At 46.5% G+C, this 27,979-nt stretch overlaps 1 protein-coding gene across 2 annotated transcripts; it reads left to right on the top strand.

The window, feature by feature from the left end:
* Positions 1-385: 385 nt before the first annotated feature.
* Positions 386-13,793, top strand: tbx2b (T-box transcription factor 2b). Of its 2 annotated transcripts, none has more exons than XM_038814682.1 (7): positions 386-1,054; positions 2,062-2,341; positions 4,757-4,903; positions 6,761-6,837; positions 7,269-7,438; positions 8,789-9,414; positions 12,036-13,793. In XM_038814682.1, the coding sequence occupies exons 1-7, from the start codon at positions 681-683 to the stop codon at positions 12,495-12,497; spliced, it is 2,136 nt and encodes a 711-aa protein (XP_038670610.1). In that variant the 5' UTR covers positions 386-680; the 3' UTR covers positions 12,498-13,793. The 2 variants fall into 2 exon arrangements, with proteins under 2 accessions (XP_038670610.1, XP_038670611.1); XM_038814683.1 differs by having other exon boundaries at positions 681-1,054; positions 2,062-2,329.
* Positions 13,794-27,979: the final 14,186 nt, after the last annotated feature.

Here is a 27,979-nt window from a genome sequence, read left to right as displayed (position 1 = left end):
CGGGGACTGCTCACCTCTCTCATAAGGCTCTGCTGATATTAGATTTTGCATAATTGCACACAGATACACATTGTGGATGTTGTTACCTGCGGGTTTTGGTGTTGGGAGCGGCTCTAGGTGTTTTACGGTGCTCCGTGGAGTCTGTCCGGGGCCGGGCTCTCATCCGGGAAGCGGGAAGGATGGAGACCGCTTTGGGGGGGGGGGGGGGTGCAGAGAGAGGAGGAGGGGGGGTGCCTTCTGTCATTGGTTAATATTTAATTTGGTTGACATGTTTTCAAGGAGCGATGCCAGTGATGCTAACTGTACGTTGAAGCTCCCGACACCTTCCCCCCCCCCCCCTCTCCTGCTCTCCTTCCCCTCCCCAGCCCTCCCCTGTCTCCTCACTCATCCATCCTGGATTTACTTGTCAAAACTCCGCCTTTGCAGCCTCACAATTGGTCAGGACGCGTAAATTCACCAATCAACGGGGCGGCTCATTAGCGGGACGGAGCCGAGTGGAGATCATTGTGGGAAGGATCTGTGTGTGTGTGTGAGAGAGGGAGGGAGACAGACTCACACACACAGAGATTGCACATCCACACTTGCTGTTCAAGGAGATGGTGTAGAAGATCCGGAGAAGGCTTTTCCAACAGGAATTTCTCCCCCACCCCCACCCTCCCTTCCTGTTACCGAATGCACTGATGAGAGAACCAGTTTTAGCGGCGATCACCATGGCTTATCACCCTTTTCACGCTCACCGGGCCGCGGATTTCCCCATGAGCACATTCCTGGCCGCTCAACCCTCCTTCTTCCCGGCCCTGGCGCTGCCGCCGAGCGGGGCGGCGGCTCTGTCGCTGCCCGGAGCTCTGGGCAAACCCCTAACCGAGCAGAACATGGCTGAGGCCGCCATCCGCGTCTCCGCTCTGGGGCACCAGTCGGCGCACCTGCGGCCCCTCAAGAGCCTGGAACCGGAGGATGAGGTCGAGGACGATCCCAAAGTCAACCTGGAAGCTAAAGATCTCTGGGACCAGTTCCACAAAGTCGGCACTGAAATGGTTATTACAAAGTCTGGGAGGTACGAATATGGCGAGGACAGTGCCCAAGTTAAAGCAGCGTCCCGGCTCACATTCTCACTGTCGCTTAACTTTTTCCAACTCGCTTGTATGTTATTGGTTTTTGGTTGTTTAAAAAAAAACTGCAATTGAGAATCAGTCATCTGTTAAATGATTTCTAGTGAATTTGCGAAGTCCTCCGGAGAAGCCAGTTGACAAGGTGCCAAAGGCAGAATCGGATCTGCCTGTGAAATGGGAGAGCTTTATTGTGCAGCCCGCTTATTGAAGCGCTGGATAGTAACTCCTAAATTCTGCTCCGAATTCACGTTTATCTCAAACGCAAAGACAAGAGGGCGGCCAAAGATTCAGTGCAATCGAGTCAGTTTCAAATGTGAAACGTGTTCATTTCCACATGAGTTTATTTATTTTTTGTAATACATTTTTATCTTCTTAAAATATAATTGTTCCTCCTCAGCGAATGTCCCTCCGCTCCCTCCCAGGCTCTCTCTCTCATTACAGAAGTTGGAAGCGATAAGTCTGTTGCTAATTATAACCTTTGATGGTAATCGGCCGACGCCGCTTCCCGAAATGCAAAATAAAAACCGAGATTGCACAACTTTTAAAAAGTGGTCGAACTTTACGCCAGCTGTCTCTCTTCTCCCCCCCTCCCAAAAAAAACCATGCCCCGGTTCCTCATTAGAAGAGAATGTATCTGTCCTGCGCATTGTTTACAGCCAATCCGGGACAATTTAAATGTTGATCCGTGATGTGAATTACTGGGAAATTAGGAACCTTAGTTAAAATAGGAATGGAGGAATAAAATGATAGGATTCTCAGATTCGGGAATAAAAAATGTGTTGGAGAAGCTATTAAAGAGTTTAGCACATAACTGAGCTGGGATCAGTTTGGAGTTGCAAGGTTTATATTGATTGTTCCTTCCATGCTGAATTGTATCTCACACCACTCATGTGTGCCCCGTGTTAAATTAAATATTAAAACGCGCTGCTTCATTGTCCCATTGCTCTCTTAGGAGAATGTTTCCGCCCTTCAAAGTGAGAGTCAACGGTCTGGATAAAAAGGCGAAATATATTTTATTGATGGACATCGTTGCAGCCGACGACTGTCGTTACAAATTCCACAATTCACGCTGGATGGTGGCCGGGAAAGCCGACCCGGAGATGCCCAAGAGGATGTACATTCACCCCGACAGCCCGGCTACCGGGGAACAGTGGATGGCTAAAGCAGTCACCTTTCACAAACTCAAACTCACCAACAACATTTCCGATAAGCATGGATTCGTAAGTGTTGCTGTAGGTCGATTTATATACTTTCCATTTTGACTGTCCTTTTTGTTTTAAATAGTAAGTATTCGGGTGAGATTCTGCTACAGTCGTGATTTGTCATTTTGCAAAGTTGATTTGCAAAATCCCCCTCCACCACCACCACCTTGCTGGAATAGACTTTAAAACTTTCACACACACACAGATATAACTCCCCCTGTGTGAGAGATTTGCTATGGATTTGGGAAATTGAGTGGCCAATTGGCGAGTAAGTCTCTGGGAACATTAAATGAATGAAAGGCTTCAGAAATGCTAGGCCACCTTTTACTCCACAACTCGAGCCTGAGGACTGGAACAGGGCGATCTGCCTGACACAACATTGATACGTTTCCAAGAAGCGAATATTTACAGAACATGTTAAAAGCCACACACACCTCAAAACAGTACAGTAACCATTTTGCGTTTAAATCTAATGGTTTAGGGTTAAAATAAACTCAGAACTGGTCAAAATTCTGCTGAATGCACCTTAACGTCTGAATTCCAGCGGGGTTCGAATGTATGTACCGCTGTTATGGGGCCATTTAGAACAATGAATCCGGCCTGTCAGATGTGTTCATTATCCCGCACGCCTCGATTCAGGAGTAAGGTTTGAGCGCAAATGTATTCAAGGCTGAGGGAATTTACTGAGCTACGGTAGGGACTGGGCCGAGGTGAAGGATTTTATAATTATGCCGTTAAATATTACTGATAGAGGGCTTTGCTTGCTGTTGTTGCTATTTTCTATGGCGGGGGTCAGGCTGAAGTGTACTATGGGCTGTGAAAAGCGGGTCAGGATTCGTGGCGTGGGGGGGGGGGGGGGGGGAAGAGTCAGAGAAAGAGAGCGAGGGAGCAGAGAGTGGCGCTCGCTACTGCGGAAGAGCTGCTGGACTACTGAAAGGGTCATCTCTAATCCAGCCGGCCTCTGGGTCTGCGAAGAATCACTGCGGTGATGCTGCAGAGCTGGACGTGGGGCCAGTGGGGAAACAATTTGTGACCATTTATTTGCGAGGGGAATGAGTGTTTTCTTAATGCAGTGTCTGGGAAACATGATTGAAGGTTGTAGCAATAGGACTGGAGGTAAAAGCAGCCATTATGAAGCAGAGCTTTGCAGAAAGCGCCCTGAAGCACAAGACAATTCGACCTAGATCAGCAAGCGTGAAAAAAAAATGCTGCTCGCTTTCACCAGTAACATATTCAAAATTAAAAGTATAAATGAAAACACGGGTTTCAGTCAGAGTGGGGACTGTAAATCCATCCAGAGAGAACAAGAAAAAATGCAAAAGGTTCAATGGATTGTTTACAATCTCTACTGTGCGACTGAATTGCAAACGCCATTGGCATTATTAATAAATAATAGGAACTGATATTCATTTTGGAAAGGCATATCTCGGGATATCTCGAGGCTGTAGGGCCTTGTGTAACGTTAAAGGAATTGTCGCTGGGAACAGTTCAGAGGGATTTTGAGAGCTCAGAGATTCAGAGGCTTGTCCTGCTGATCCAGGCTTTGAGTGGATGATCTACACGCCTGAGCGAGGACTCACTGTAACATTTTATATTATATAAACCCGGGACAGAGTTCAGATGACGCACCAATGCCCAGATCCAGTGTCTGTCTTTTATGTGTCAAGAGGACAATGGCTCAGTTTCGCTTTCAATGCATCCCAGGACATATTAAAAAAAAGTCAGGATGTTTTTCCTTCCCCTCGGCGTTCTTTTCAAACAGATTCCCATCTACGAACCTGGTCCTGGATCTGTTTTAATTGTAACAATCATCTTTAAAAAGAATATAACTGGGAGAGGTGCAGGAGGGCGATCGAAGTTACCTTACAGCAGCAAGCCTGTGACCTCAACATTCCAAGTCTGTAAACCGGGTCAAGATCAAACATTTCCCCAACCACCTCCATCCCAGAATAGGCAGTTTGCAATTGCCATTTTTAAAGTGAAATAAAAATGAATAGAGTTAATATTTTATTGTTTAATATCATTCGGTTGTGTCCGAAAATGTGTTGTATAATTAACCACATGTATTCCTTCGCCAGTTTGAAAGTACTACTGTATTCCCATTTACCTTGCCGATGCACCCGCCCTGATTCCTGTTCGATGCAAAGCTGATTGTTGCCCTGATTACAGGACACGTAACGAGGTTTGCTCCAAACCAGCAGGGCAGATTAACGTTGGATTTTTTTTGTTGCTTGTTTACTGAATTATTAAACTGCATCAGGACAAGGTGCAGTCCCCTGACCCTCTCCTGAGAGTGTGTGTGTGTTGGGGGAGGGGGGGGGGGGGTGACAATCACCAGAAATGATCTGCTTCTGACTGATTACTGGTGCCAGGTAAGGGACACAAAGCCCAGGCTGCTGCCCTTCTATCCAATTAACCTGAGTTATTCTCTGTCGCCTTTCTTAGACCATTCTGAATTCTATGCACAAATACCAGCCCAGGTTCCACGTGGTCCGCGCCAACGATATTCTCAAACTGCCCTACAGCACTTTCCGAACGTATGTGTTCCCGGAGACGGAGTTCATCGCGGTCACAGCTTACCAGAACGACAAGGTGAGCTCGGCACACTTCTGTCCCCATTATCCCGGGACCTTCCTGCAGCGAGTTGGAAGGACTGACTATCCATAACCACCTCAGCATATTAATGACTTACTTCATTCATTCAAAATGTTTGGCGACCGTTTTTGTCCAACTTTTGATGCCTGGGGTATGGCCGCATTTTAAATCATGCTTTTTAATGCAGTTAAATACTGAACTGAATGACAAACAATATAATGGGACGGGGCCTGGGTGTCCCCAAATACAAAAGGAAGAATTGAAGCTTCACATTCCTGAGAATCGCACTCGGCACTTTTTTTGTAAAGCGATAACAACTTCAAAAAACGTTTTCTTCATAAAATGATATTTGGGGCGAATGGAATCATTTCTAACAGGTCAAGGGCAATGAAGACAGTGGCTTTTATGACATTTTTCACATGTAATACTTGGGTAAATAATAAAATCTTTGCTCCAGACCTGGACATCGCGGGGAAGTTAGTTGCCTCGGGAAGCTGGGGGGGGGGGGGGGGGGGGGGGTTTGCTGGGACAACAGGGCGATTGAGAATTAGGACACAGGGATTTTGCACTGTTGTGTTAAAGGTGCAGGGACAATATCCAAATTGCAGCAGCTTCTGCCAAGGTGACAGATTTTTCAATTAGATGCCCGGTGATCATCTGGCGCTAGGTAGCGATTTCCGCTACCGCATTCCTCCAACCTACAGGAGCGAGTCTGTTTAACAACATCTCACACTTTCCAACCAGAATAGAAATCCATCACTGACTATTTGTCTAATCGACGCAGAGCCTGGGATCTGCTCTGTTGATCTTGCCTGACAACATCCAACTTGTTGGATTCATGATGCACCCACAGACACCGTGATAGATACAGGCAGGAAGGTATTGTGGCCAGACATTTATTTAACACTGTTGCCCGGTTAATTTCAAGAAAGAACACACATGAACAAAGTGGCCACCTGGGCTCCCCAGAAGTTGCAAAGGTTGTTGGAAATGTGCATGGCTCTCTTCCCCTTCGATTGATGACATTTCAACTGTTTAATTCATCTCTTCCCTCGTGTCCTGTCCCTTTAAATCGTTAGCTTTTTTTTGTAAAGTGTGGCTTATGAATAATGGATCGGGGCAAAGCAGGGGAGGTACGCGTGTCCGTTAGCTGATATCATATACCATAATTTGTATGAAGTATTCATAACCTAAGCACGTAACTGTGCTGTTAAAAACCTTTTTAGGAGTGCTCTATAACCTCCTTATTGGCAAGTAAGATTAAATATCTCAACGCCACGCGGTTAAATCCTGCTTTACCCAATATTGACTCAGCGCATCTCTGTGCATGAATTTGTCTTGTTAACAGGGAGGGGACAGTGAATAAAGAGTATCGCCCATTGCCTCCGCCTTAATCCCTGTAAACAGAGGGGCGGGTGATTTTTTTTCATATACTTGCATATCGTGATATTCAAATTGAATAATTGGCTGAGAATTTTATTAGGATTTACATCGGATTTCATTCACAAGTGTGGCATTCGATAGAATCACCCCCCCCCCCCCCATGAAACCAACAACTGTTCCGGGATTTGGGATTGTCCCAACGCGCCTGTAATGTAGGGAATACACTGCAAGTAGACAATGTGTACACTGCCGCTGTTAGAAACACAAATAATCTCCGTGATGTTGACAGCAATATACATTGGCCAGGGCACAGTTAAGTGAAATTGTCATCCTGTTTTTTTTTTGCTCATCCCTCGATTCTGAAGCAGTTTGGGTTTAATTCACTGCTCCCCGACTGGGAAATCGGTTTTGTCCACTGGTCATGTTTCAGTTTGTGTTAACTGCGGTTCCCCCGCTGTTTTCATTCGGCAGATCACGCAACTTAAAATTGACAACAACCCTTTTGCAAAAGGATTCAGGGATACTGGCAACGGGAGGAGAGAGAAAAGGTAAAATGAACAGAAGAGACCGATCAATGAATGTATTGTCTTTGCCCATATCAACAACTGGTTCAGAGTTTCGAAAGAATTTCTTGAAAATGGGAAGAGAGGGGGTCACCCCCCCAGCGACTCCTGCTCTGGATAACTTCTCAATCGGAGTTGCGCCGGTACAGATTGGCGGAATGGATAGTCCGCCGTCTCTGCCGAATTTGCGGGTTTACTCCAAGCTGCTCGTGTCCACCTCCTGGCGGCCAGTAACGGGATAGCACCACAGATTGTTCGGAGCATTGTGTGGAGGGAGGGAGGGGGTTATGTTTTAATTTAATTTTGAATCTCTTTATATCGTAATGTTATTTATATTAAAAATAGGAATTAAAGCTTGTTGCTTTAAGCTCTTTGCGGATCTCATTGTAACACTGTCAGCAATGTTGGATTTTCAGGAAGCAGCTCTCCCTCCCCTCCTTGCGGGTGTACGAAGATCCGTGTAAAGGTGACCGAGATGCTGGCGATTCTGACGCCTCCTCCAGCGATCTACCAATGGCCAGGGAGTCCCGGCGCTCGCCCTCAGCCGGGGACCCCGTCTGTCTACAATTCAACCAGACACCCAAAGGTGAGAGGTGGGAAGGGTTGCGAGAGGGAGCGAGGCCGCTCGAGTCTGGTCCAGTCCAGAGATCAAGGCCGAGTGGTTTGTTGACCGCATTTCGCCCCCAGGTGAACCAGGGGGCGAGTGGCTTAACCTTTAAAACTTGGTATCACTATTTGCTTCAGTGGATTCTAATAAATGGGTCCAGGAGATAGCAAACCGCAGCAAACTTTGAGGATATGAACGGGAGTTCGTGTCGAAATAACATATGTACAGAGAGAGAGTAAAATACAATACTTAATGAATTTTGGTGATTTAAAAGTATCTCTTTCAACGCCAGAGGCATTATGAGAGAGGAGCGTTCCAGTTTGAATAATGAGTCATTTCTCCCAGTGAAAACGGCACAGGAATCCCTGAAATATAAAACGCGCCGTGTGCCTGTGTTCTATTTATATTCAAACACCAATGACCCATTGGTAAGCGATGTAAACATTTCTTAAACTCAAGACGAGTGAATCATGAGTTTATGGCGCTGGTTCTGAGCAATGTGCCCACCTGGGTTTGAACGTGATGTGTGGAAATCTCAGCTGGTGTTGATGGGAATCATTGTCGGCCCCAGTTTTGTGAAGCACCTTCTTTATCAGTGGTTTTGGCTTATTTTTCGAAAAAAAAAATCTCCCGAATGTTCTTAAAACGAAAGACAACGCGAACGATTATACTCAATCTGTTAGGAAAATCGACCGCTAGCTTTTGCACTGCGCACTCATCATTCTAGAACCTTCGCTCATATTTCAGCCCGAGTTAATGCCCTGCCTGAGACATTGACTTTATGAAGTAGAATATTATTTGCATGTGTGGCTTTTGTTCAAATCGTTTGTCTCCTTGTGCTGATTTGGGTACAGACAATGAACGCGCAGCCTTTAAAGTAATATTTCCAAATAAAATGCAGGTACAAAAGTAACATCTGTTCCCATTGCGTGCTCCCTCTGGGTTTAATCATGGAGCTAATGTGGAGTCACTTTCTCCAGGAATAACAGCCTGAAATAAATGCAGTCTGAGAAATAATGGAAAAAAATAACAAACCCTGGATCTATCTGATAACCTTTTTGTTAGATATTAACATGAGCAACGTTAAGTCTAGAGGGGTATTTATCATGTGATCTATGGAGGGGGGGATTAATGTATGTTGTTACATTCTGGATTGAACTTTTAATGTATTTGATTTATTGAGCTGGCTGTATGAAGTGTTGTAACACATTTACATATGCACCGACTCTGGAACCTGGATCTGTAGGTGACTGAATTACATTGTGTGTGTTCTTGATGCAAGCTTAAAGCGCTTTCATATTTCTATCCGATTTTTCTGGGTGTTTCTAGATGACAAGTCTGGAGCTGACAGTGACCCTGAGCTGGAGAGACGGGAGGAACACTCCGCCGCCATCACCAGCAGTCCCCGGGCAGCGGCGTCCCGAATTAACACCTCGCCCGCTGAACACGCGGCGGGAGACACGCCACAGCGGCCCAGGCCAGGATCTGCCCCGGAGAGAAAGAAGGAATCGCTAGAAGGTGGCAGGGACACAGAAACCAGCTTCAGTCACAGTCACAGGAGCTCGGAAAGAGAGAAGGGCGAGAGGGGGAGGAAGGAGGAGGCGAAGAAGGACTCTGAATGTTTGAGAAAAGACACTTACTCCCCGCTCATGGTGCAGACTGAAGGTCCCTCTCATCTGAACGCGAGCCACTTGCAGAGCTTGGCTTTCTCTGGGATGCACAGCCAGCAGTTTTTTAACCCTCTAAACGTCGGACAGCCTCTGTTTATTCACCCGGGCCAGTTTGCAGTTCCCCCGGGAGCTTTCACTGCCATGGCCACCGGAATGGGACATTTATTGGCCTCAGTGTCGGGAGCCGGCAGTTTGGAGAACGCGACCATCACCTCAGCCCCTGGATCAGCAGGGGTGGGACCCCACTTCCCTTTCCACCTCTCCCAACACGTCTTAGCTTCTCAGGTAAGAATTCCCCTTCTTACCCCAAGCAGGCATTGACCGGGATTGTTTTCTTAGACCCACCTGGAGCGGGGGGGGGGGGGGGGGTTGCCATTGAATATAAACATCGAGTTTTAGAATAATTCACGAGCCATTGGCAGAGAATGGAATCAACCATTCATTTGGGGATTTGAACATTACACCGTTTGCAAATGAAACTCGGTTAAAACTAAAAAAAAACAAAATCCCCTTCCTGTCAAACTTTATTTTCTCACTTTGGCTGTGTTTGGGTTCTGTAGAAAGTTGCCTCTGCGGAGGTTCCGGTTTAGATTAACCCGGGAACGAACTAGACACGCAGATATTGCGGCGGGGCGGCGGGGGGGGGGGGGGGGGGGGCAGGAAAGCAACGGGCAGAGAGAGAGAGACTCCAAAAACAAAACCAGAGAGAAAACACTAGCAGCATGAAACAGCCAGGTGAAGAATTGGGAAAAGTGGGCGAGAAATCACATAATGGAAAGAGTTGAGGAGGAGGGGGAAGGAAGGGAGTGTGGGAACTGTTTCAAACCGCTGCCATGGTCTCTGCCTAGTCGGTCCAGAGATAATTCTATCATTTACGGGTTAATAGTCCGACTTTGATAACGGGAGGGAATGTTTTCAGATGAGCCATTGGGTAGGAAAGCGAAATCAGTCTCCAACAAAACCACCAGCCCCGACACGATGGACGCCCGGGACTTGGGATTCCAAGTGTAACACCTGGAACATTCATCCCAAACATCCTGATTAATCGTATTCCAGATTCAATCGTTTATTGTGAAAACAGCAGCCTTTCAGGCAGGCTGAGGAGCCATGGAGAAACTTAACTTTAACACGCTGCATTTTAACATGAAATCATTAAATTCGAGTTCCATGTTGAGTGGCTACTAATCAATAACTTATAGTCCATGCCCCAACAACTCTGAGCAAAGGTCCACGGCTGAGTGATTGCCAAATCCTGTCCTGTGAATCTTCCTGGGATTATCAACAAGCTTCACAATCCAAGCTCATGCTTTAGATTGATTTTGTGTGTGTGTGGGGGGTATTTCTGGAACAAAATAGGCCTCCCCCTCAATCCAATGCATGATTTCATAATAATTTCATAAGGACAAGAACAATTTCTCCTCTGTGATTGCTGTAGAAACCTTCAAAGTACTTTTGGTGTTTTATCTTTTGAGGCAAAGTGATACATAAAAACGTTCTGTGATGTGCACAGATCTATTATATAGACAAGTGTATTTCAATGCATTTTGTGCATATTCTTTATAATATGGAGGGGTGTATATTTTGAACATACGTGTTTGTGACAGGTACATTTTAAAAATGTCTTTATGTGTGGGGGCCAATTAACCAAACCGTCCATTTGGTTATTTATACAATTTGTTTTGACAATGCTCAGATGTAACTACTGGATAAATCAGCCTTGTAATGGTACATTAAGTTTTATTTCGTTGGCCATCAAGAATTCTGACAGATTCAATTGTGTTTGGTTAAACTGGATTTAGAAAGATACTGGGATGATTACAGGCCTAGAAAAATAAGCACACGTGCCCCTTGTTTATCCATTTCTCTACACACCATCATCTCTTCATGCACAGGAGAGTACGTTTAGTGCATGAAGTTAATAATCTTTCATTCCAAATAAAGAATTCCTATTCCAATTATAAGTTTTATTGTCAAATTAATGAACTGTTTTATTGGTGCTGATGTCTGGTGAAAGATAACGCAAGGCGTGCAGTCCTGAGAATGCTGTGTACTAATACACATTAGCTCCAATCTGGGGAATGGGCCAGCTCTCACTTGTGGGATGACAGTAGGTGGCTGTAACTGAGCAAAAACCCCTGTGGTCCTCAATGGGCAACTGGGGAAGGGTGCCCAAAGTGTTTGTGCCCCTGTTAGGAGTCTCTGAAAGTCCCATGTCGAGTCACAGCCTCCCCCCCCCCCCCCTCCTCCCCCCCAGCAAATCGAAGATTCAACTCTATTAAAAACAAAATCCCATTTGCTTACTTTTCACCGTGTCCTTGATCCAATGTTGAGGAGTATAGGAATAGAGTGAGACCATTCAGCCCCTCAAATCATGCAGCTAGATTGTGACTAATAGATAGATAGATAGAACAGTACAGCACAGAACAGGCCCTTCGGCCCTCAATGTTGTGCCGAGCAATGATCACCCTACTTAAACCCACGTAACCCGTATACCTGTAACCCAACAATCCCCCCATTAACCTTACACTACGGGCAATTTAGCATGGCCAATCCACCTAATCTCGACTCCATCAAGACTAAATCAAGAACAAAACTCAGATTTGTAATTTTCAGTTGATTTCCGGCCGGGCCTTAAGAGATTTTATTTTTTTGGGGGGGAGTTCTGAATTACCCCCCCCCCCCCCCCCCCCCCCCCACTCCTTTCAAATCCATTTTGTGTTGTTTATCGACACCCTGAAAGAGCTGCTTGGCCAGATGGGTGTAACAGTTGATAAGGTTGCTTTCTTACAGTTACTTCAAGTGGTGTGAAATGTCTTTTGATCTTGTTGGTAGTCTCCACTGTCTGATGATACTCACCAGCTCTGTTTTTTCTTCCTCTCTGCCTCCCCTCTTGTTTCACAATACAGGGGATCCCAATGACCACTTTCGGAGGGCTGTTCCCTTACCCGTACACCTACATGGCAGCTGCTGCAGCGGCGGCCGCTTTGCCTAACACCTCCGGGGCTCCCTCCTCTCTCCACCGGCACCCGTTCCTGAGCGGCGGACGGCCCCGGCTTCGCTTCAACCCCTACCCAATCCCGGTCTCCATTCCGGCCAGCACCAACCTCCTGACCACGGCGGTACCCTCGGCCCTCGGAGGCTCCGACAGCAAACTGTGCAGCAGCCGAGCCTCCAGCCCCGTCTCAGTCAGCCTGGCTTCGGAGATTAGCCACAAAAGCAGCGGGGGGAGCTTAAGGACTGGGGCCAGCTCCCTCTCCCCCAAGCCCAACGCCAAGGAGGCCATCAATGAACTGCAGAACATCCAGAGGTTGGTGAGCGGGCTGGAGAACAGCCGGGAGGTACCTCTGGCTGGGGACTGCCCTAAATGAACACTCTCTGATCCACATTGGGTATCGCGACTTTCGCAAAAAGAGAACCTCACAGTGCAGATACCTTCAACATCCGACCGAGGGGGGGGAGAGAGAGAGAGGTGGTCGGATGGTGGCCAAAGGAAGCGGGGCTTCAGACCTGACAACCCCAGGAACCGCACCTGGAGTTAGAGAGAGATGGAGAGAGGCCGCTGTTAAATGTGGTGCAGCTTGAGGGTAAAGGAACGACCACTTCGCTATCAAAAAAATACCGCGGAAGATAAATGTACCTTCACACAAGAAAAAAAAACAAGGATCTTTTGCTATTTATGTAATTAATTAGTAATTTTGTGTAAATAAGCTGTGGATGACAGAATATGCAAATCGGTATTAATTTATTCACCAGTTGTAAATTCGCGTGTATATATATATTAGAGTTTAATTCTTTGCATTTTAATGTCTTTTGTTTTACACACGAACGTCACAATATATTGTAAATGAAATATATAGCGCATTGGGAAGTGTGTGTGAGAGAATGAATGAGTTTTATACACCTTCCTGCTTCCCTTAAAACGGTTTTGAAACCAAAATGTGCCATCCATTACATCAATGCTATTCCAGTGTTACCTACCTGTTTTTTGTTTTAAATAACCGCGCTCTGTACTGTACAATGCTACAGATTTTAAAGGAATGGAGAAGAAACTTATCCAATGTCCTGTGTTGGTGGGGTATATAACGAATGCAACTCTTGACACCTCAGCTTGACCCACCTCTTTGGTGTGGGTTCTGGGTGGTTATCTCACCGGGCTCAACACAAAAATAACACATTAAGAGAGAGAGAAAAAATATCTCAGACTGTGTTGGTTATTCGGGTAATAGTTCTCTCACAACTTTCAATAAACCTTTTGAAGTGAAATATTTGCTTGTAATGTATGAGTTGAACGCGTGGGATATGAAAGACTAAACAGCGTGTGTGTCTGTGTGTGTGTATGACTAGGTGTGTACATGTGTCACTGTATGTAAGCTTTCACTAGTGTGTATTTGACTTTGCAAAAATAATTTGAAATTGTACGCATAGCTATTAAGGAATGTGTCACATTAAAGGACAATTGTCCCCAATCCTTGTGGTCGACGATGGTAAAGATATAAGACTGAAGATGAATTGAATCAAAGGATTGAATGCGGTGTGATTTATGGCGGGAAATCCTTGTTTTCGGTCAGGTATATTCTATGTATATACAACACGGAACAGCTCACACGTGGCATCCCCATCCCTCAGAAAATAAATTAATTATTGCAAATATTTTGAAGGGCAAAGTGTGTGGAAAGTTTTGTCTGAGCAGCAGTGGGTTTATTGCAACTTTAGAATTTATTTTGTGCTTTGGGATCCGTTCTTTCTGGATCCAGTTGCCCAATTGCACCGGTTCCGACCTGTTGTGTTAGATTTGAATTACACGCGAACTTCAAGGCGGTATTTTCCACACCACAGCCTTTTCCAACCGAGAATTCGCCATTCGCATCTTAGGCAAGATGCACTGCGGCCTGAACATATATGGGAGAATATTTCACGAGTTTTTGCAAGATGTTCCTCCTAATTATTACACAATATAGATCTATAACTGCACCCCTCTGGGAGGATGTGAAGGCTCCTCACATTTGGTTTGGAATCGAAATTTAAGTACTTTAAAAAGAAATAAAAGGGCAGAGTTTAAGGATCTAATAGTTCGGGCGGATCGACATGCTCCCTATTAAGTCCCTATTAAGTCACTTTGATTCGGGGAGGGAACACTAAGACGCCATATAACATCAAAGGAGTTCACCTTTTATATTGAAAAATGCCGCAAACGCACAAAATATCTCTTCAATACGCGAGGTCATCTGGAAAGCATCCTCCTGAGGAAGTGAGTTCACTCAACTGATCGATACAAGGAAACTATTTCAAATTTTTCAAACGTTTCTTTAGAAGTCGCCAAATGATTTTTTAATCAGTTAGGCGTCGACTTGGGGAACATGACTGGCGCTCCCTGTGTTAAATTATACCGTGCAACCATTCAAAATACAGAATATGCAGTCCATTTCATAGAATCCGTTGTGAGGAAGCCGATCGCAAGGTAATAATAATAATCTTTATTGTCACAAGTAGGTTTACATTAATACTGTAATGGTGTTACTGTGAAACGCCCTGTCGCCACACTCCGCCGCCTGTTCGGGTACACACGGAGAATTCAGGTAGCCGAACCCACGACCCGCTTATATGGATACCCACTCGCTGAGTTTGAAAGAGTGAAAGAGGGCATATTCCCGAAAGAACGGGGGCATTGGGACAATGGAGGATTATTTGTGCTGTAGAAAAGTTGGGGAAGGAACCGAACGCAAATTCGTTGTAAAATAGAGATTCAATGATTGTATCAATATCCCATCTCTCCGGGTATCACACACACTCACAAGAGGGACACACATCCATATTCACAGGCACACTCTCAAACACACATACATTACTCAGAGATGTACCAGGCACAAATGTTTACAGCTGAATATATACAGATACAGATGTTTTCAGGTGAAAGGAATAGGCAGATCCACTCAAAACACAAATACCCAGGCGCAGAGACTCGCCCACGCCTGGGGATGCACCCACAAACCCAGACAGGTGCTCACACAGATACCTACTCAGGCACACAGATATAAACCGACACATACAGGGTTTGAGCTGCTCACAGGCAGGAGGTACAAGCGGGGACACACATGTACTAATACAGGCTCGCAGGGCACCCAGATCTTCACAAATCCATTAGCCTGACGCATTTTTACATCTATCCAGCCCGGTTATTTGAACATTTCCTTCTGGTACTCTCCAGCATTTCCACCAATGAATTTAAACGAGATTGATTCATTATTTCCCCAACTGGGAAATGGAGACATAAAGAATTATAAACAGTTTCCCCCCCGATTTATCCAGCGGCTCCTATCAGGTATTTTTTTCGAAAGTGCCCCAAAAAGCTGGTTTGAAAAGTGACCTTGAGAATTCCGCCTTGTTCCTGTCTAATAGAATACCCACTATGCACCAAGGAATTAAAACAGAAACAAAATATCACTTTGATGTCTGGAGTGACGCAAGGTCGTGCTTAAGTACTTCAAATTCAACCTGGTGGCTTTAAGTTCAGACCAGTAATGTACGACATAAACAGTCTTTTCCTCGCCAATTACCGATTGCTCCGCACGGGCGAGATTTACGACGCTGTGTCACAAGCTGATGGCTTCATTATCAGCTCCCTGCCTGGGGGCGGGGGCGATTGACGCTGTTTGAGCGCCACCTCCTGGGCGGCCGCCACATTGCGGGGCGGCGCTGTCCCAAGGCGGACAAACCAGGGCTGCTGGCCAGAGCCACGGACTGGGTTACAGCTCCCGTCTTAAAGCCAACATGCAGTTGCTTCCGTTTCGCCAAATGCCCAATTAATTCCCACAAAAAGTGGTTGAACTGCCCGCAAAAGGGCAGCTCTCAAGTTTGTACAGCAAGAAAATACGAGGAGCAAAGTTGTGATGTTAGTTTTTAATTAGTTTCCATGTTCGCTTCACGTCCTGGATCCTTCTTGATTTGTTGTTGCTGAACGTGGGCGCTTGTTTTCTGTTTCTTTTATACTGGTTGATTTATTATCGATCTTGAACTCCAGCATGCTCAGTAAACATTGAGCCTGTTGGCTCTCTGTGGGCAGACACAGCGCCGGGATTTGAATGGCTGTCTCCAGCCTTTACTCTCGGCTCACGGGGCTGAGTGGGGGTGGACATTGCCGGAGTGTCCACTGTGCTGCTTGGCCACACGGCCCAGAGAAATCCCGGCTTTAAACGAAGATATTTATGTCCCAAAGGCGGAAATGTGGACACACAGCTGGCCCCAGTGCGTGCGATCTGCACCAAGATTCTAGTTACCACATCGGATCCATGAATGATTAAGGCCACATCCTCAAAATTCCGGCAGTAATTAAAATGAACGTTAAATGTTGCCGCGAGTGGTGCGTGTTGCCATGGACAGCAGTGAGCGAGACTGAGTGACAACGTTGGAGGGAATAATAGAGGCAGAGAGAGAATGAGAGATAATTATTCAGGGAATTATAGGCACAGAGAGACTGAGACAGAGATGGGGAGAATTAGAAAGCGAGGCAGGAAGAGAATTATAGAGGGAATGAGGGATAATTAAAGAGAGGGAGAGAGAGAGAGACCGAATTATAGAGAATGAGAGTGAGAGCAATAGGAAACAGAAAGCTTTAAACAGAGCTAAATGTCCCACACCCAGCAGATCAGATCAAAGCTCTGCAGTCCTGCTACATCTAGTGGTGAATGGGGGTGGACAATTAATCAACCACCCAGAGGAAGGGAGACTCCACAAATATCCCCATCCTCAATCAGGGGGAAGCCCAGTACATCTGTGCAAAATACAAAGCTGGGGCGTTTTCAACCATCTTCAGCCAGAAGTGCCAAATTAATTTTAAAAATAATAATTTATGTGATATGGGTGTCGCTGGTTAGGCCAGCATTTATTGTCCATCCCTAGTTGCCCTCCAGAAGGTGGTGGTGAGCTGCCTTCTTGAACTGCCACAGTCCATGTGGTGTGGGTACACCCACCGTGCTGTTAGGGAAGGAGTTCCAGGATTTTACCCCAGCGTTACTAAACGCCCAGCGATATATTTCCAAGTCAGGGTGGTGAGTGAGTTGGAGGGGAACCTGCAGGTGGCGGGGTTCCCAGGTATCTGCTACTCTTGCCCTTCTAGATGGCAGCGGTGGTGGGTTTGGTTGGTGCTGCCTAAGGAACCTTGGTGAGGTTCTGTGGTGCATCTTGTAGATGGTACACATGGCGTTCACTGTGCATCAGTGGTGAAAGGTCCATTTGGACGTTCCCAGAATCACAGATGCCCTTCTTCAACTAAATCAATTTACTCCACATGATATCAATGCATTGAACATAACAAAGACTACGTGCCCTGAGACTTGTGCTTCAGAACTAGCCGTATTCCCAGCCAAGCTCTTCTCATACAGCTACAAAATTTTGTCTACCTCACAGTGGAATGTTGCCCAAGGATATCCTGCCCATGAAAAGCAAGACATATTTAACTCAGTCAATTACTGCCCCAATTACTCAGTAATCAGCTTACTGATGGAAGGTGTTGTTGACAGTTTAGGTTCCACCTGGGTCACTAGGCTCCAGACTTTATTATAGCCTTGATGCAGTCATGGACAAAAGAGCTGAACTCAGAGATGAGATTATTCTGACTGTCCTTGACATCAATGCAGCATTTGACTGAGTGTTGTCACATCGAGGAGACCTGGCAAAACTGGAGACAGTGGGAATCAGGGGGAAAGTCCCCACTGGTTGACTCATATCTAATACAAAGGAAGATAGTTGTGCTGTTTGGAGGTCAATCATCTCAATTCCAGGGACATCACTGCAGGAATACCACAGGGTCCAACCATCATCATCCATTTCGACAATTACCTTCTCTGTCATAAGGTCAGAAGTGATGGTGATTCCATAGTATTCTGTACCATTCACAGTTCCTCAGATACTGAAGTAATTTGTGTCCATATGCAGCAAGATCTGGACAACATTCTGGCTACGGCTGATAACTGGCAAGTAAATTGTATGTCGCACAAGTGCCAGGAAATAACCATCTCCAACAAAAGAGAATCTAACCATTGCTGCTTGACATCCAATGGCAATGCCATTGCTGAATTTCCCACCATTAACATTTCTGGGGTTACCATTGACCTGATACTGAACTGGACCAGCCTTATAAATAGTTTGGCAACAAGAACAGATCAGAGGCTTGGAATCCGATGGTGAGTAACTCACTTCCTGCCTTGTCAAAGTCCGTCCACCATCTATAACACACAGGTCAGGGTGTGCTGGCATACTCTCCACTTAACTGATGGTGCAGCTCCAACAACACTCAAGAAGCTCGGCCCATCCAGGACAAAGCTGCCAACTTGATCTGCACCCCATCCACCACCTTAAACAGTCACTCCCTCCATTACTGCACAAGTGGCAGCAATGTGTACCATATACAAGATGCACTGCAGCAACCTGCCAAACCTCTTTCAACAGCACCTTCCAAACCTGTGACCTCTACCATCTAGATGCACAAAGGCTGCAGAGATATGGGAGCATCTCCACCTCCAAGTTCCCCACCAAGTCACACACCATTCTGACTCAGAACTATATAGCTGTTTTTTTACTGTTACTGGGCAGCACGGTGGCTCAGTGGTTAGCACTGCTGCCTCACGGCGCCAAGGACCTGGGTTCAATTCCAGGCTTGGGTGACTGTGTGGAGTTTGCACATTCTCCTCGTATTTGTGTGGAATTCCTCTGGATGCTCCGGTTTCCTCCCACAGTCCAAAGATGTGCAGGTTAGGTGAATTGGCCATGATAAATTGTCCCTTAGTGTCCAAGGATGTGCAGGTTGGGTGGGGTTACCGGGATAGGGTAAGGGAGTGAGCCCAGGTAGGGTACTCTTTCAGAGGGTCGGCGCAGACTCCTCGATGGGTTGAATGGCCTCCTTCTGCACCACAGGGATTCTATGATTCCATGAAAACCCTATGACTCTCCTAACGTCAGCCAATGTTGATATTTATTCATTGATTCCCAAGCCCTATTCATGAATGCATGTGTATTTAAGATCCTTCTTCACATATTTTAAAACAAATTCCATTTATCTTTAATACAAACATAAAATGCTAGAAATATTCTGGAGAAAGAAACAGAGATGATGGGCTGGATTTGTCTATTCCCAGCTGCGTGTTTCTTGGTGTCAAATCCCGATTGTTAATGGGATTTCCCATTGGAACCACCCCACACCATCGGCAAACCCATTGGCGGGCTGCACAACCACTGGGAAAATTGAATCGCAATGTCCGGAGAATTCTGGACAATATGTTTCGGGTCAATTTAAACTGGTTCACTTTCCTATCAGGCTACCCCTCTGATGGGGAATAAATGCAGCTCCTTTCTTTATAAATGTACCAGTAGTGTGGGCTGAGATGAGTTGGTCAGAATCTGATCACTGAATCTCTGTAATATGTCTTTCTATCTGTGGGAGTTCAAAATATTTTTTTAAAAGCTCTGATAATAATAATCTTTATTATTTTCGTAAGTAGGTTTACATTAACACTGCAATGAAGTTACTGTGAAAATCCCCTAATCGCCACACTCCATGAGAAGCTTTTTAAAAAATAAATTTAGAGTGCCCAAATAATTGTTTCCAATTAAGGGGCAACTTAGTGTGTCCAATCCACCTCCCCTGCACATCTTTGTGTTGTGGGGGTGAAACCCACGCAAACACGGGGAGAATGTGAAAATCCACACGGACAGTGACCCAGAGCCGGGTTCGAACCTGGGACCTCAGCGCTGTGAGGCAGCTGTGCAAATCATTGCGCTGCCGTGCTGCCTGAGAAGTTTTTTATTTAAGGCAGCACGGTGGTGCAGTGGTTAGCACTGCTTCCTCACGGCGTCGAGGATTGAGTTCAATTCCGGCCCCGGGTGACTGTCCGAGTGGAGTTTGCACATCTTCCCTGTGTCTGCGTGCGTTTCACCCCCACAACTCAAAGATCTGAAGGGTGGGTGGATTGGCCAAGCTAAATAGTCCCTTAATTGGAAAACAAGAATTGGTACTCTAAATTTATCAAAAAAAAGTTTTTTATTCTTCCATGTGGTGTGGGCATGGTCAGCTGGGCCAGCAATTGTTGCACAACCCTGGGGGCCCGTTGAACAGAATGACTTGCTCGATCATGCATGAAGACAGTTAAGAATCAACCACATTGCTGTGGGTCTGGAGTCACATGTAGGCCAGACCAGGTAAGGACAGCAGATTTCCTTCCCTAAAGGACGTTAGTGAATCAGATGAGTTTTTACGACAATCGATGACCAGTTATCATAATCACCATTATTGAAACCAACTTTATATTCCAAATGTATTAATTGAGTTTAACCTCCACTAGCTGCTGCCTTGGGATTACTAGTCCAGTGATTCGATCACCATACCACCATCATCCCAGTTAAAATCAGTACAAAAAATAAGCAAAGTGATGAGATTGTCCTGAAATACAAACTGAAACATGAATGTCATTTAGGGAATGGAACCTACCATCTTTACCTTGTCTGGCCCAGCTGTGGCTTCAGAAACACACCAACATGGTGAGGGGCTGGTTTAACACACTGGGCTAAATCACTGGCTTTGAAAGCAGACCAAGGCAGGCCAGTAGCACAGTTCAGTTCCCATACCAGCCTCCCCGAACAGGTGCCGGAATGTGGCGACTAGGGGTTTTTCACAGTAACTTCACTGAAGCCTACTCGTGACAATAGGCGATTTTTATTTTCATTTTTCACGTGGGTGAACCTTAAGTGTCCTTTGACATGGCCAAGCAAACAAGTTCGTTAAATCAAGCCACTTTCTAAAAGTCCTAGTCCCCTCATCTTCTCAGTGCTACTAGCAATGGGTAATACACACCAGGCCTGCGAGCAACACTCACATTCCAAGACTGATTTTGTAAAAAAAAATGCACAGCAAATATACAACACACACAGACGCAAATGCACCAATGCAGACAAAGACAGACACTGTTACACAGTAGCGCAAACAAACACACACATACTCACCCCCCCCCCCCCCCCCCCCCCCTCCACCCAGCAAAAGCTCACATACACATCCCGAGGTACAGAGTCAATACTTTCCGGACAGCACATTGAGGTGGAGTGCACTGGCACAATGCGGTGGAGTGCACTTGCACATTGCGGTGGAGTGCACTGGCACATTGTGGTGGAGTGCACTGGCACATTGCGGTGGAGTGCACTGGCACATTGTGGTGGAGTGCACTGGTACATTGCGGTGGAGTGCACTGGCACATTGTGGTGGAGTGCACTGGTACATTGCGGTGGAGTGCACTGGCACATTGTGGTGGAGTGCACTGGCACATTGCGGTGGAGTGCACTGGCACATTGCGGTGGAGTGCACTGGCACATTGCGGTGGAGTGCACTGGCACATTGTGGTGGAGTGCACTGGCAGATTGCGGTGGAGTGCACTGGCACATTGCGGTGGAGTGCACTGGCACATTGCGGTGGAGTGCACTGGCAGATTGCGGTGGAGTGCACTGGCACATTGCGGTGGAGTGCACTGGCAGATTGCGGTGGAGTGCACTGGCAGATTGCGGTGGAGTGCACTGGCAGATTGCTGTGGAGTGCACTGGCAGATTGCAGTGGAGTGCACTGGCAGATTGCGGTGGAGTGCACTGGCACGTTGCGGTGGAGTGCACTGGCACATTGCGGTAGAGGGCACTGGCAGATTGCAGTGGAGTGCACTGGCACATTGCGGTGGAGTGCACTGGCACATTGCGGTGGAGTGCACTGGCAGATTGCGGTGGAGGGCACTGGCAGATTACGGTGGAGTGCACTGGCAGATTGCGGTGGAGTGCACTGGCAGATTGCGGTGGAGTGCACTGGCACATTGCGGTGGAGTGCACTGGCAGATTGCGGTGGAGTGCACTGGCACATTGCGGTGGAGTGCACTGGCAGATTGCGGTGGAGTGCACTGGCAGATTGCGGTGGAGTGCACTGGCACATTGTGGTGGAGTGCACTGGCAGATTGCGGTGGAGTGCACTGGCAGATTGCGGTGGAGTGCACTGGCAGATTGTGGTGGAGTGCACTGGCAGATTGCGGTGGAGTGCACTGGCAGATTGCGGTGGAGTGCACTGGCACATTGCGGTGGAGTGCACTGGCAGATTGCGGTGGAGTGCACTGGCAGATTGCGGTGGAGTGCACTGGCAGATTGCTGTGGAGTGCACTGGCAGATTGCAGTGGAGTGCACTGGCAGATTGCGGTGGAGTGCACTGGCACGTTGCGGTGGAGTGCACTGGCACATTGCGGTAGAGGGCACTGGCAGATTGCAGTGGAGTGCACTGGCACATTGCGGCGGAGTGCACTGGCAGATTGCGGTGGAGGGCACTGGCAGATTACGGTGGAGTGCACTGGCACATTGCGGTGGAGTGCACTGGCACATTGCGGTGGAGTGCACTGGCAGATTGCGGTGGAGTGCACTGGCACATTGCGGTGGAGTGCACTGGCAGATTGCGGTGGAGTGCACTGGCACATTGCGGTGGAGTGCACTGGCATATTGCGGTGGAGTGCACTGGCAGATTGCGGTGGAGTGCACTGGCAGATTGCGGTGGAGTGCACTGGCAGATTGCGGTGGAGTGCACTGGCACATTGCGGTGGAGTGCACTGGCAGATTGCGGTGGAGTGCACTGGCAGATTGCGGTGGAGTGCACTGGCACATTGTGGTGGAGTGCACTGGCAGATTGCGGTGGAGTGCACTGGCAGATTGCGGTGGAGTGCACTGGCAGATTGCGGTGGAGTGCACTGGCAGATTGCGGTGGAGTGCACTGGCATATTGCGGTGGAGTGCACTGGCAGATTGCGGTGGAGTGTACTGGCAGATTGAGGTGGAGTGCACTGGCAGATTGCGATGGAGTGCACTGGCAGATTGCGGTGGAGTGCACTGGCAGATTGCGGTGGAGTGCACTGGCATATTGCGGTGGAGTGTACTGGCAGATTGAGGTGGAGTGCACTGGCACATTGCGGTGGAGTGCACTGGCAGATTGCAGTGGAGTGCACTGGCAGATTGCGGTGTTGGTAAAGGCAACAAAAACACAATTGCACACAGCAGAATCCCGGCAGAAACTGTCCACACAACTAGAAATAATAAACAGCAGGCAGCCAGAGAAGGTAGAAAAGAAAGAGATAAAAGAAAAGGGATGGAACTGACCTGTGCATGGAAGAAGCATAAAAAAAACTAAATTCAGGCAAGGCCAGGCTTGTGCAAAATGTTTTGGAGTTGATGTGATAGAATAAGAGTGTGCCCTGATAGGAGAGAGTCTGTGAGTCTGGACATATTTTATAATGAATGTAAGATGTAATTCACTCATTCACGTGGGTTCTGCCTGAAGGCAGGTCATTGGCTCATTCTCTGCTAATGTTTCGCCCTGAACCGTTTCCTGGGTAGTTTTTTGCCTTCCATTCGTGAGGTCTATCGTGCTCAAATAAGTTAGACAGTCCAGACTGCGCGTTAGTGTGAATACAAGTGAATTTCTGGGGGTAGAATGTTAGTGTACACACTGTCCAGTGAATGAATGGTGCAGACAGAATGTGACTACAAGCTGTGTGTGAACATGTGAACAGGCAGTGCCGATGTAAATAATCTAGTCAGTGAGTGTAAATAGTGGTCACGGTATGTAAACAATGCAGTGTCTGTATCATGCGGAGTTTAAATAATAGACATTGTCAAACTAATGCAGACGTGTTGCAGTGTCTGTAAAGGCGCAATATTAAATAGTTTATATGCTGCGAATCTACATTAACAAGACAGTGAGTTAATGATAGGAGGGTGATAGTGAGATCCGAGTAAATGGTGTGGAGGTCACCCAGTGTAATTAGAAAGAGGGAAGATGTGTCGGTGATGCAGACTGTGTGTGTGTGATTGGTGTAGTATGATCCGGTGGGATTGAGGTGATGTGCAGAGGGACACGATTCTCTTTCTGGGTGGAGTTTGAGGTTAGAGTGCTGAGACTGAGCTCCAGTCTGCCTCTGAGTCAGGTCCTTATCTTGAGGGCTGGGCTGGGAAGTGAGCGGATTTGGACGCCGGCAGCAAGGCAGTGCTTTTGTACGGGACCTGACGCCTGGCTGGCTGCCGCAGTGTGGGTCTGTGCAGAGCTGTGGACAATAGGGAAGCTTGGCCTCCCCGGGGAGCTCAGTTTCCTAATTGGAACCTCACAGCCTCACCCCGTCTCCTGGTCATTGTTCCCTCCCAGAATCTGCTGGCGGCGACTCAAACCAATGACCATCAATCACAGATCAATGAACTGGAAATGGTTATTGATTCTGTGTCCAAACAAGCTCCAATTAAGCAGCAACAATCCGTTTGAATTTATTAATAATAACTGAGAGGTTGGTCGAGAGCATTGGCTGGTCAGGCAGAACAGGGAATTCAGACCATTTAGTGATGACAGCCATGGTTGGTGCTACAGTGTCGGAGGCGCTGCCCCTGTCCTGGGGAATATTATAAGATGAAGAAAAAGGTCAGTTTTCTCGACATTCTCTCTGACAATTATCCCTCAACCACCAACAGGATATCTGGCCATTACTGTCATCAGTGGAAGGGAAATTATTGGAAACAACCCTGAGGGACAGAATTAATCTCCACTTGGAGAGACGAGGATTAATCAAGGATAGCATGGTTTTGTCAAAAAGAGATCCTAATTTGATTGAATTTTTTTAGGAGGTGATTAGGTGTGTAGATAAGGGTAGTGTGGTTGATGCAGCCTACATGGACGTTAGTAAGGCTTTTGACAAGGTTCCACATGCGAGGCTGGTGAAGAAGGTAAGAGCCCATGGGATCCAGGGCAATTTGGATCTAAAATTGGTTTGGTGGCAGGAGTCAGAGGGTCGCCGAAGGTTGTTTTTGCGACTGGAGGGGGCGGCATGGTGGCACAGTGGTTAGCACTGCTGCCTCACAGCACCAGAGACCTGGGTTCAATTCCAGCCTTGGGTCAGTGTGTGGAGTTTGCACATTCTCCCCATGTCTACGTGGGTCGTGGGTTTCCTCCGGGTGCTCCGATTTCCTCCCACAGTCCAAACATGTGCAGGTTAGGTAACTTGGCCACAATAGGATTGCCACTTAGTGTCCAAAGATGTGCAGGTTATAGAATTTACAGTGCAAAAGGAGGCCATTCGGCCCATCAAGTCTGCACTGACCCCTGTAAAGAGCACACTACTTTAACCCACACCTCCACATTATCCCTGTTACCCAGTAGCCCCACCTAACCTTTTTTGGACACTAAGGGCAATTTAGCATGGCCAATCCACCTAACCTGCACATCTTTGGACTGTGGGAGGAAACCAGATCACCCGGAGGAAACCCACGCAGACACAGGGAGAACGTGCAGACTCTGCACAGACAGTGACCCAAGCCAGAAATTGAACCTGGGACCCTGGAGCTGTGAAGCAATTGTGCTAACTACTGTGCTACCAAGCCACCCTGGTTAGATAGATTGGCCATGATAAATTGTCCGTCAGTGTCCAAAAAAGATGTGTAGGTTAGGTTATGGGGCTATTGGGATAGGGCAGAGAGTAAGCTTGGGTGAAGTGTGTAGTTCTGGTCTCCACACTATAGGAAGGATGTGGTTGCACTGGGATGGGTGCAGAGGAGATTCACCAGGATATTGCCTGGGCTGGAGTGTTTCAGCTATGAAGAGAGGCTAGTTTGGCTGGGGTTGTTTTCCTTGGAACAGAAAAGGCTGAAGGGGGACCACACCAAGTGTACAAAATTATGAGGGGTAGAGATAGGGCAGATTGGAAGAAACATTTCCTTTTGCAAAGGGGTCAATAACCAGGGAGCTTAGATTGATGGCAAGGAACAGGAGAATTAGAGGGGATTTCAGGAAAAACCTTTTCATCTGGAGGTAGGTGGGAATCTGGAACTCACAGCTTGAAAGGGTGATAAAGTTAGGAACCCTCACAACATTTAAGAAGCATTTTGACGAGTACTTGAAACACCATAGCATACAAGTCTACGGATCGTGCAAGAAAATGGAACTAGAATAGATAGGTGCTTGATGGCTGACACACAGACGGTGGGCTGAAGGGCCTATTTCTGTGTTGTAAAAATGTATGAGTATGACTTTGTGGGATCTTGCTGTGTGAAACTGGCAACTATGTTTCCCCACATTGCAGCAGTAACAATGCTTTGGAAATAGTTCCATTCTGAATACTGCTTTGTATGAAACATTTTCTAACTTATGTTAAAGTATAAGGGATATTCTAAATACATCATAAATAATGTTTCTAGTGAAGTTGCTCCTGGGTCCTGGGACATTGAGGTTCTGCATAAACATTCACATTGAATATTGCCAATAATGAACCTCCTGCTGCCATGCTTTCAACTAGGAGCCCACTCTTCAACTTGGTCACTAGATAAACTCCAGCACATTCAAAACTGTACTGTGTGTTTCCTAACTCACACCAAATCACTTTCACCTACCACCCCATGCTCGTGGACCTACATGAGTTCCTAGTTGGATAAGGTGTCCATTTAAAATTTTGACCCTTGTTTTCAAATCTCTCCATTTGTGCATCCCCCCATCATCTCTGCAATCTCTATCAGTCCTAAAATTATCTAAGATCTCTGTATCCCTCCAATTCTGGCCTCCCAAATGTTGGTCACTTCAACTGCCAAGGCCCTAAGCTCTGAAAGTCCCTCTCAGCCTCTCCAAAGATCCCTCCTCTGTTTTAAGATGTATCTTAAAGCTTGTTCCTTTGAACAATCTTTTGGTCATCTCCCTTAATATCTCCTTATGTATCTCAGTGTCAAATCTGATAGATAATGCTCTTGGGAAGTGCCTTGGGAAATGTTACTGCATTAAAAGTGTTCCATAAATACCAGTTGTCGTTTCCACTTCCTGGGTCACATCCTGGTCCCTAAACAAACCTTCAGAACTAAAGACAAAATGACAAAACCTCCAGCTGATAGAATGAAAGGCAACAGCGCCAATGGTTACGGTATGGATCGTATTTGCTGACATTTGGAGGTGCAACTCACTCTGAATCTCACTCATTCTCAATGAGACGGAGTCATTTCTTACTGTACACTGACAAAACATTCAAATTCAATTCTACTTCTTCCACGCTGTTTGCAGTTTATTACACTGGCAAACACTGTTCTATAGTTATTCATTTTCAGCACGTTAGTTTCAATGAATGCACTGTCCGCCTGACTGTTTAATCTTGAACAAATCTCCCTGGATGACATTCTGTGTAGTTCATCGTTTGAAATCCTGCAGTACAGAAGGAGGCCATTTGGCCCATCAAGTCTGCAACATCCCTCTGAATAAGCATCCCACCTAGGCCCTCTCACAATTCAAAGTTTTCCTGAAGTCTTTGATAATATTTATGACTCAATCAACGGCATGAAAAACAGTTCATCTGTTTCGTTGTTTCATGGCTGCTTTCTGTCTTTGGTTTTCAAATCTGATTGGTTGCTGTTAGATCAATGAGAAAGGAACAAGGTCCTTATGATCCTCCACCATGCGGAAAATCATGCAGATATAATACCTCATTTTCTGCAGCTTAAATTATTCTTCCTTTCAACAATCCCGCAGTTCATCTCCAGACGGGAGATATTTAATTACCCAATGCTGGTGGCCTGGTTTTCTGGCTTTCAATTGTGGTTTGCACAAAGTGAAGACAAGCTTACATTATTTCAACAAAACTTCAGAGCTAAAAACAAAATCCCGAGCTGATGGACTGGGAACCAACAGCCTCGGTAGCTAGGATATGCTGAATCCTCTCATTGTGTTTGTGGAATATACTCAGTGGCTGGTTACTGTATTTATAATATGTATTGTTTCTTATTCTAGAAAAGAGAGGATTGAGAGGTGACATGATAGACGTCTTCATGATTATGGAAAG

Source organism: Scyliorhinus canicula, chromosome 12 (assembly GCF_902713615.1).
Source record: "Scyliorhinus canicula chromosome 12, sScyCan1.1, whole genome shotgun sequence".
NCBI lineage: Eukaryota > Metazoa > Chordata > Chondrichthyes > Carcharhiniformes > Scyliorhinidae > Scyliorhinus > Scyliorhinus canicula.
Note: the sequence above shows the minus strand (reverse complement) of the source record. Positions and strands in the feature narration are given on the sequence as shown.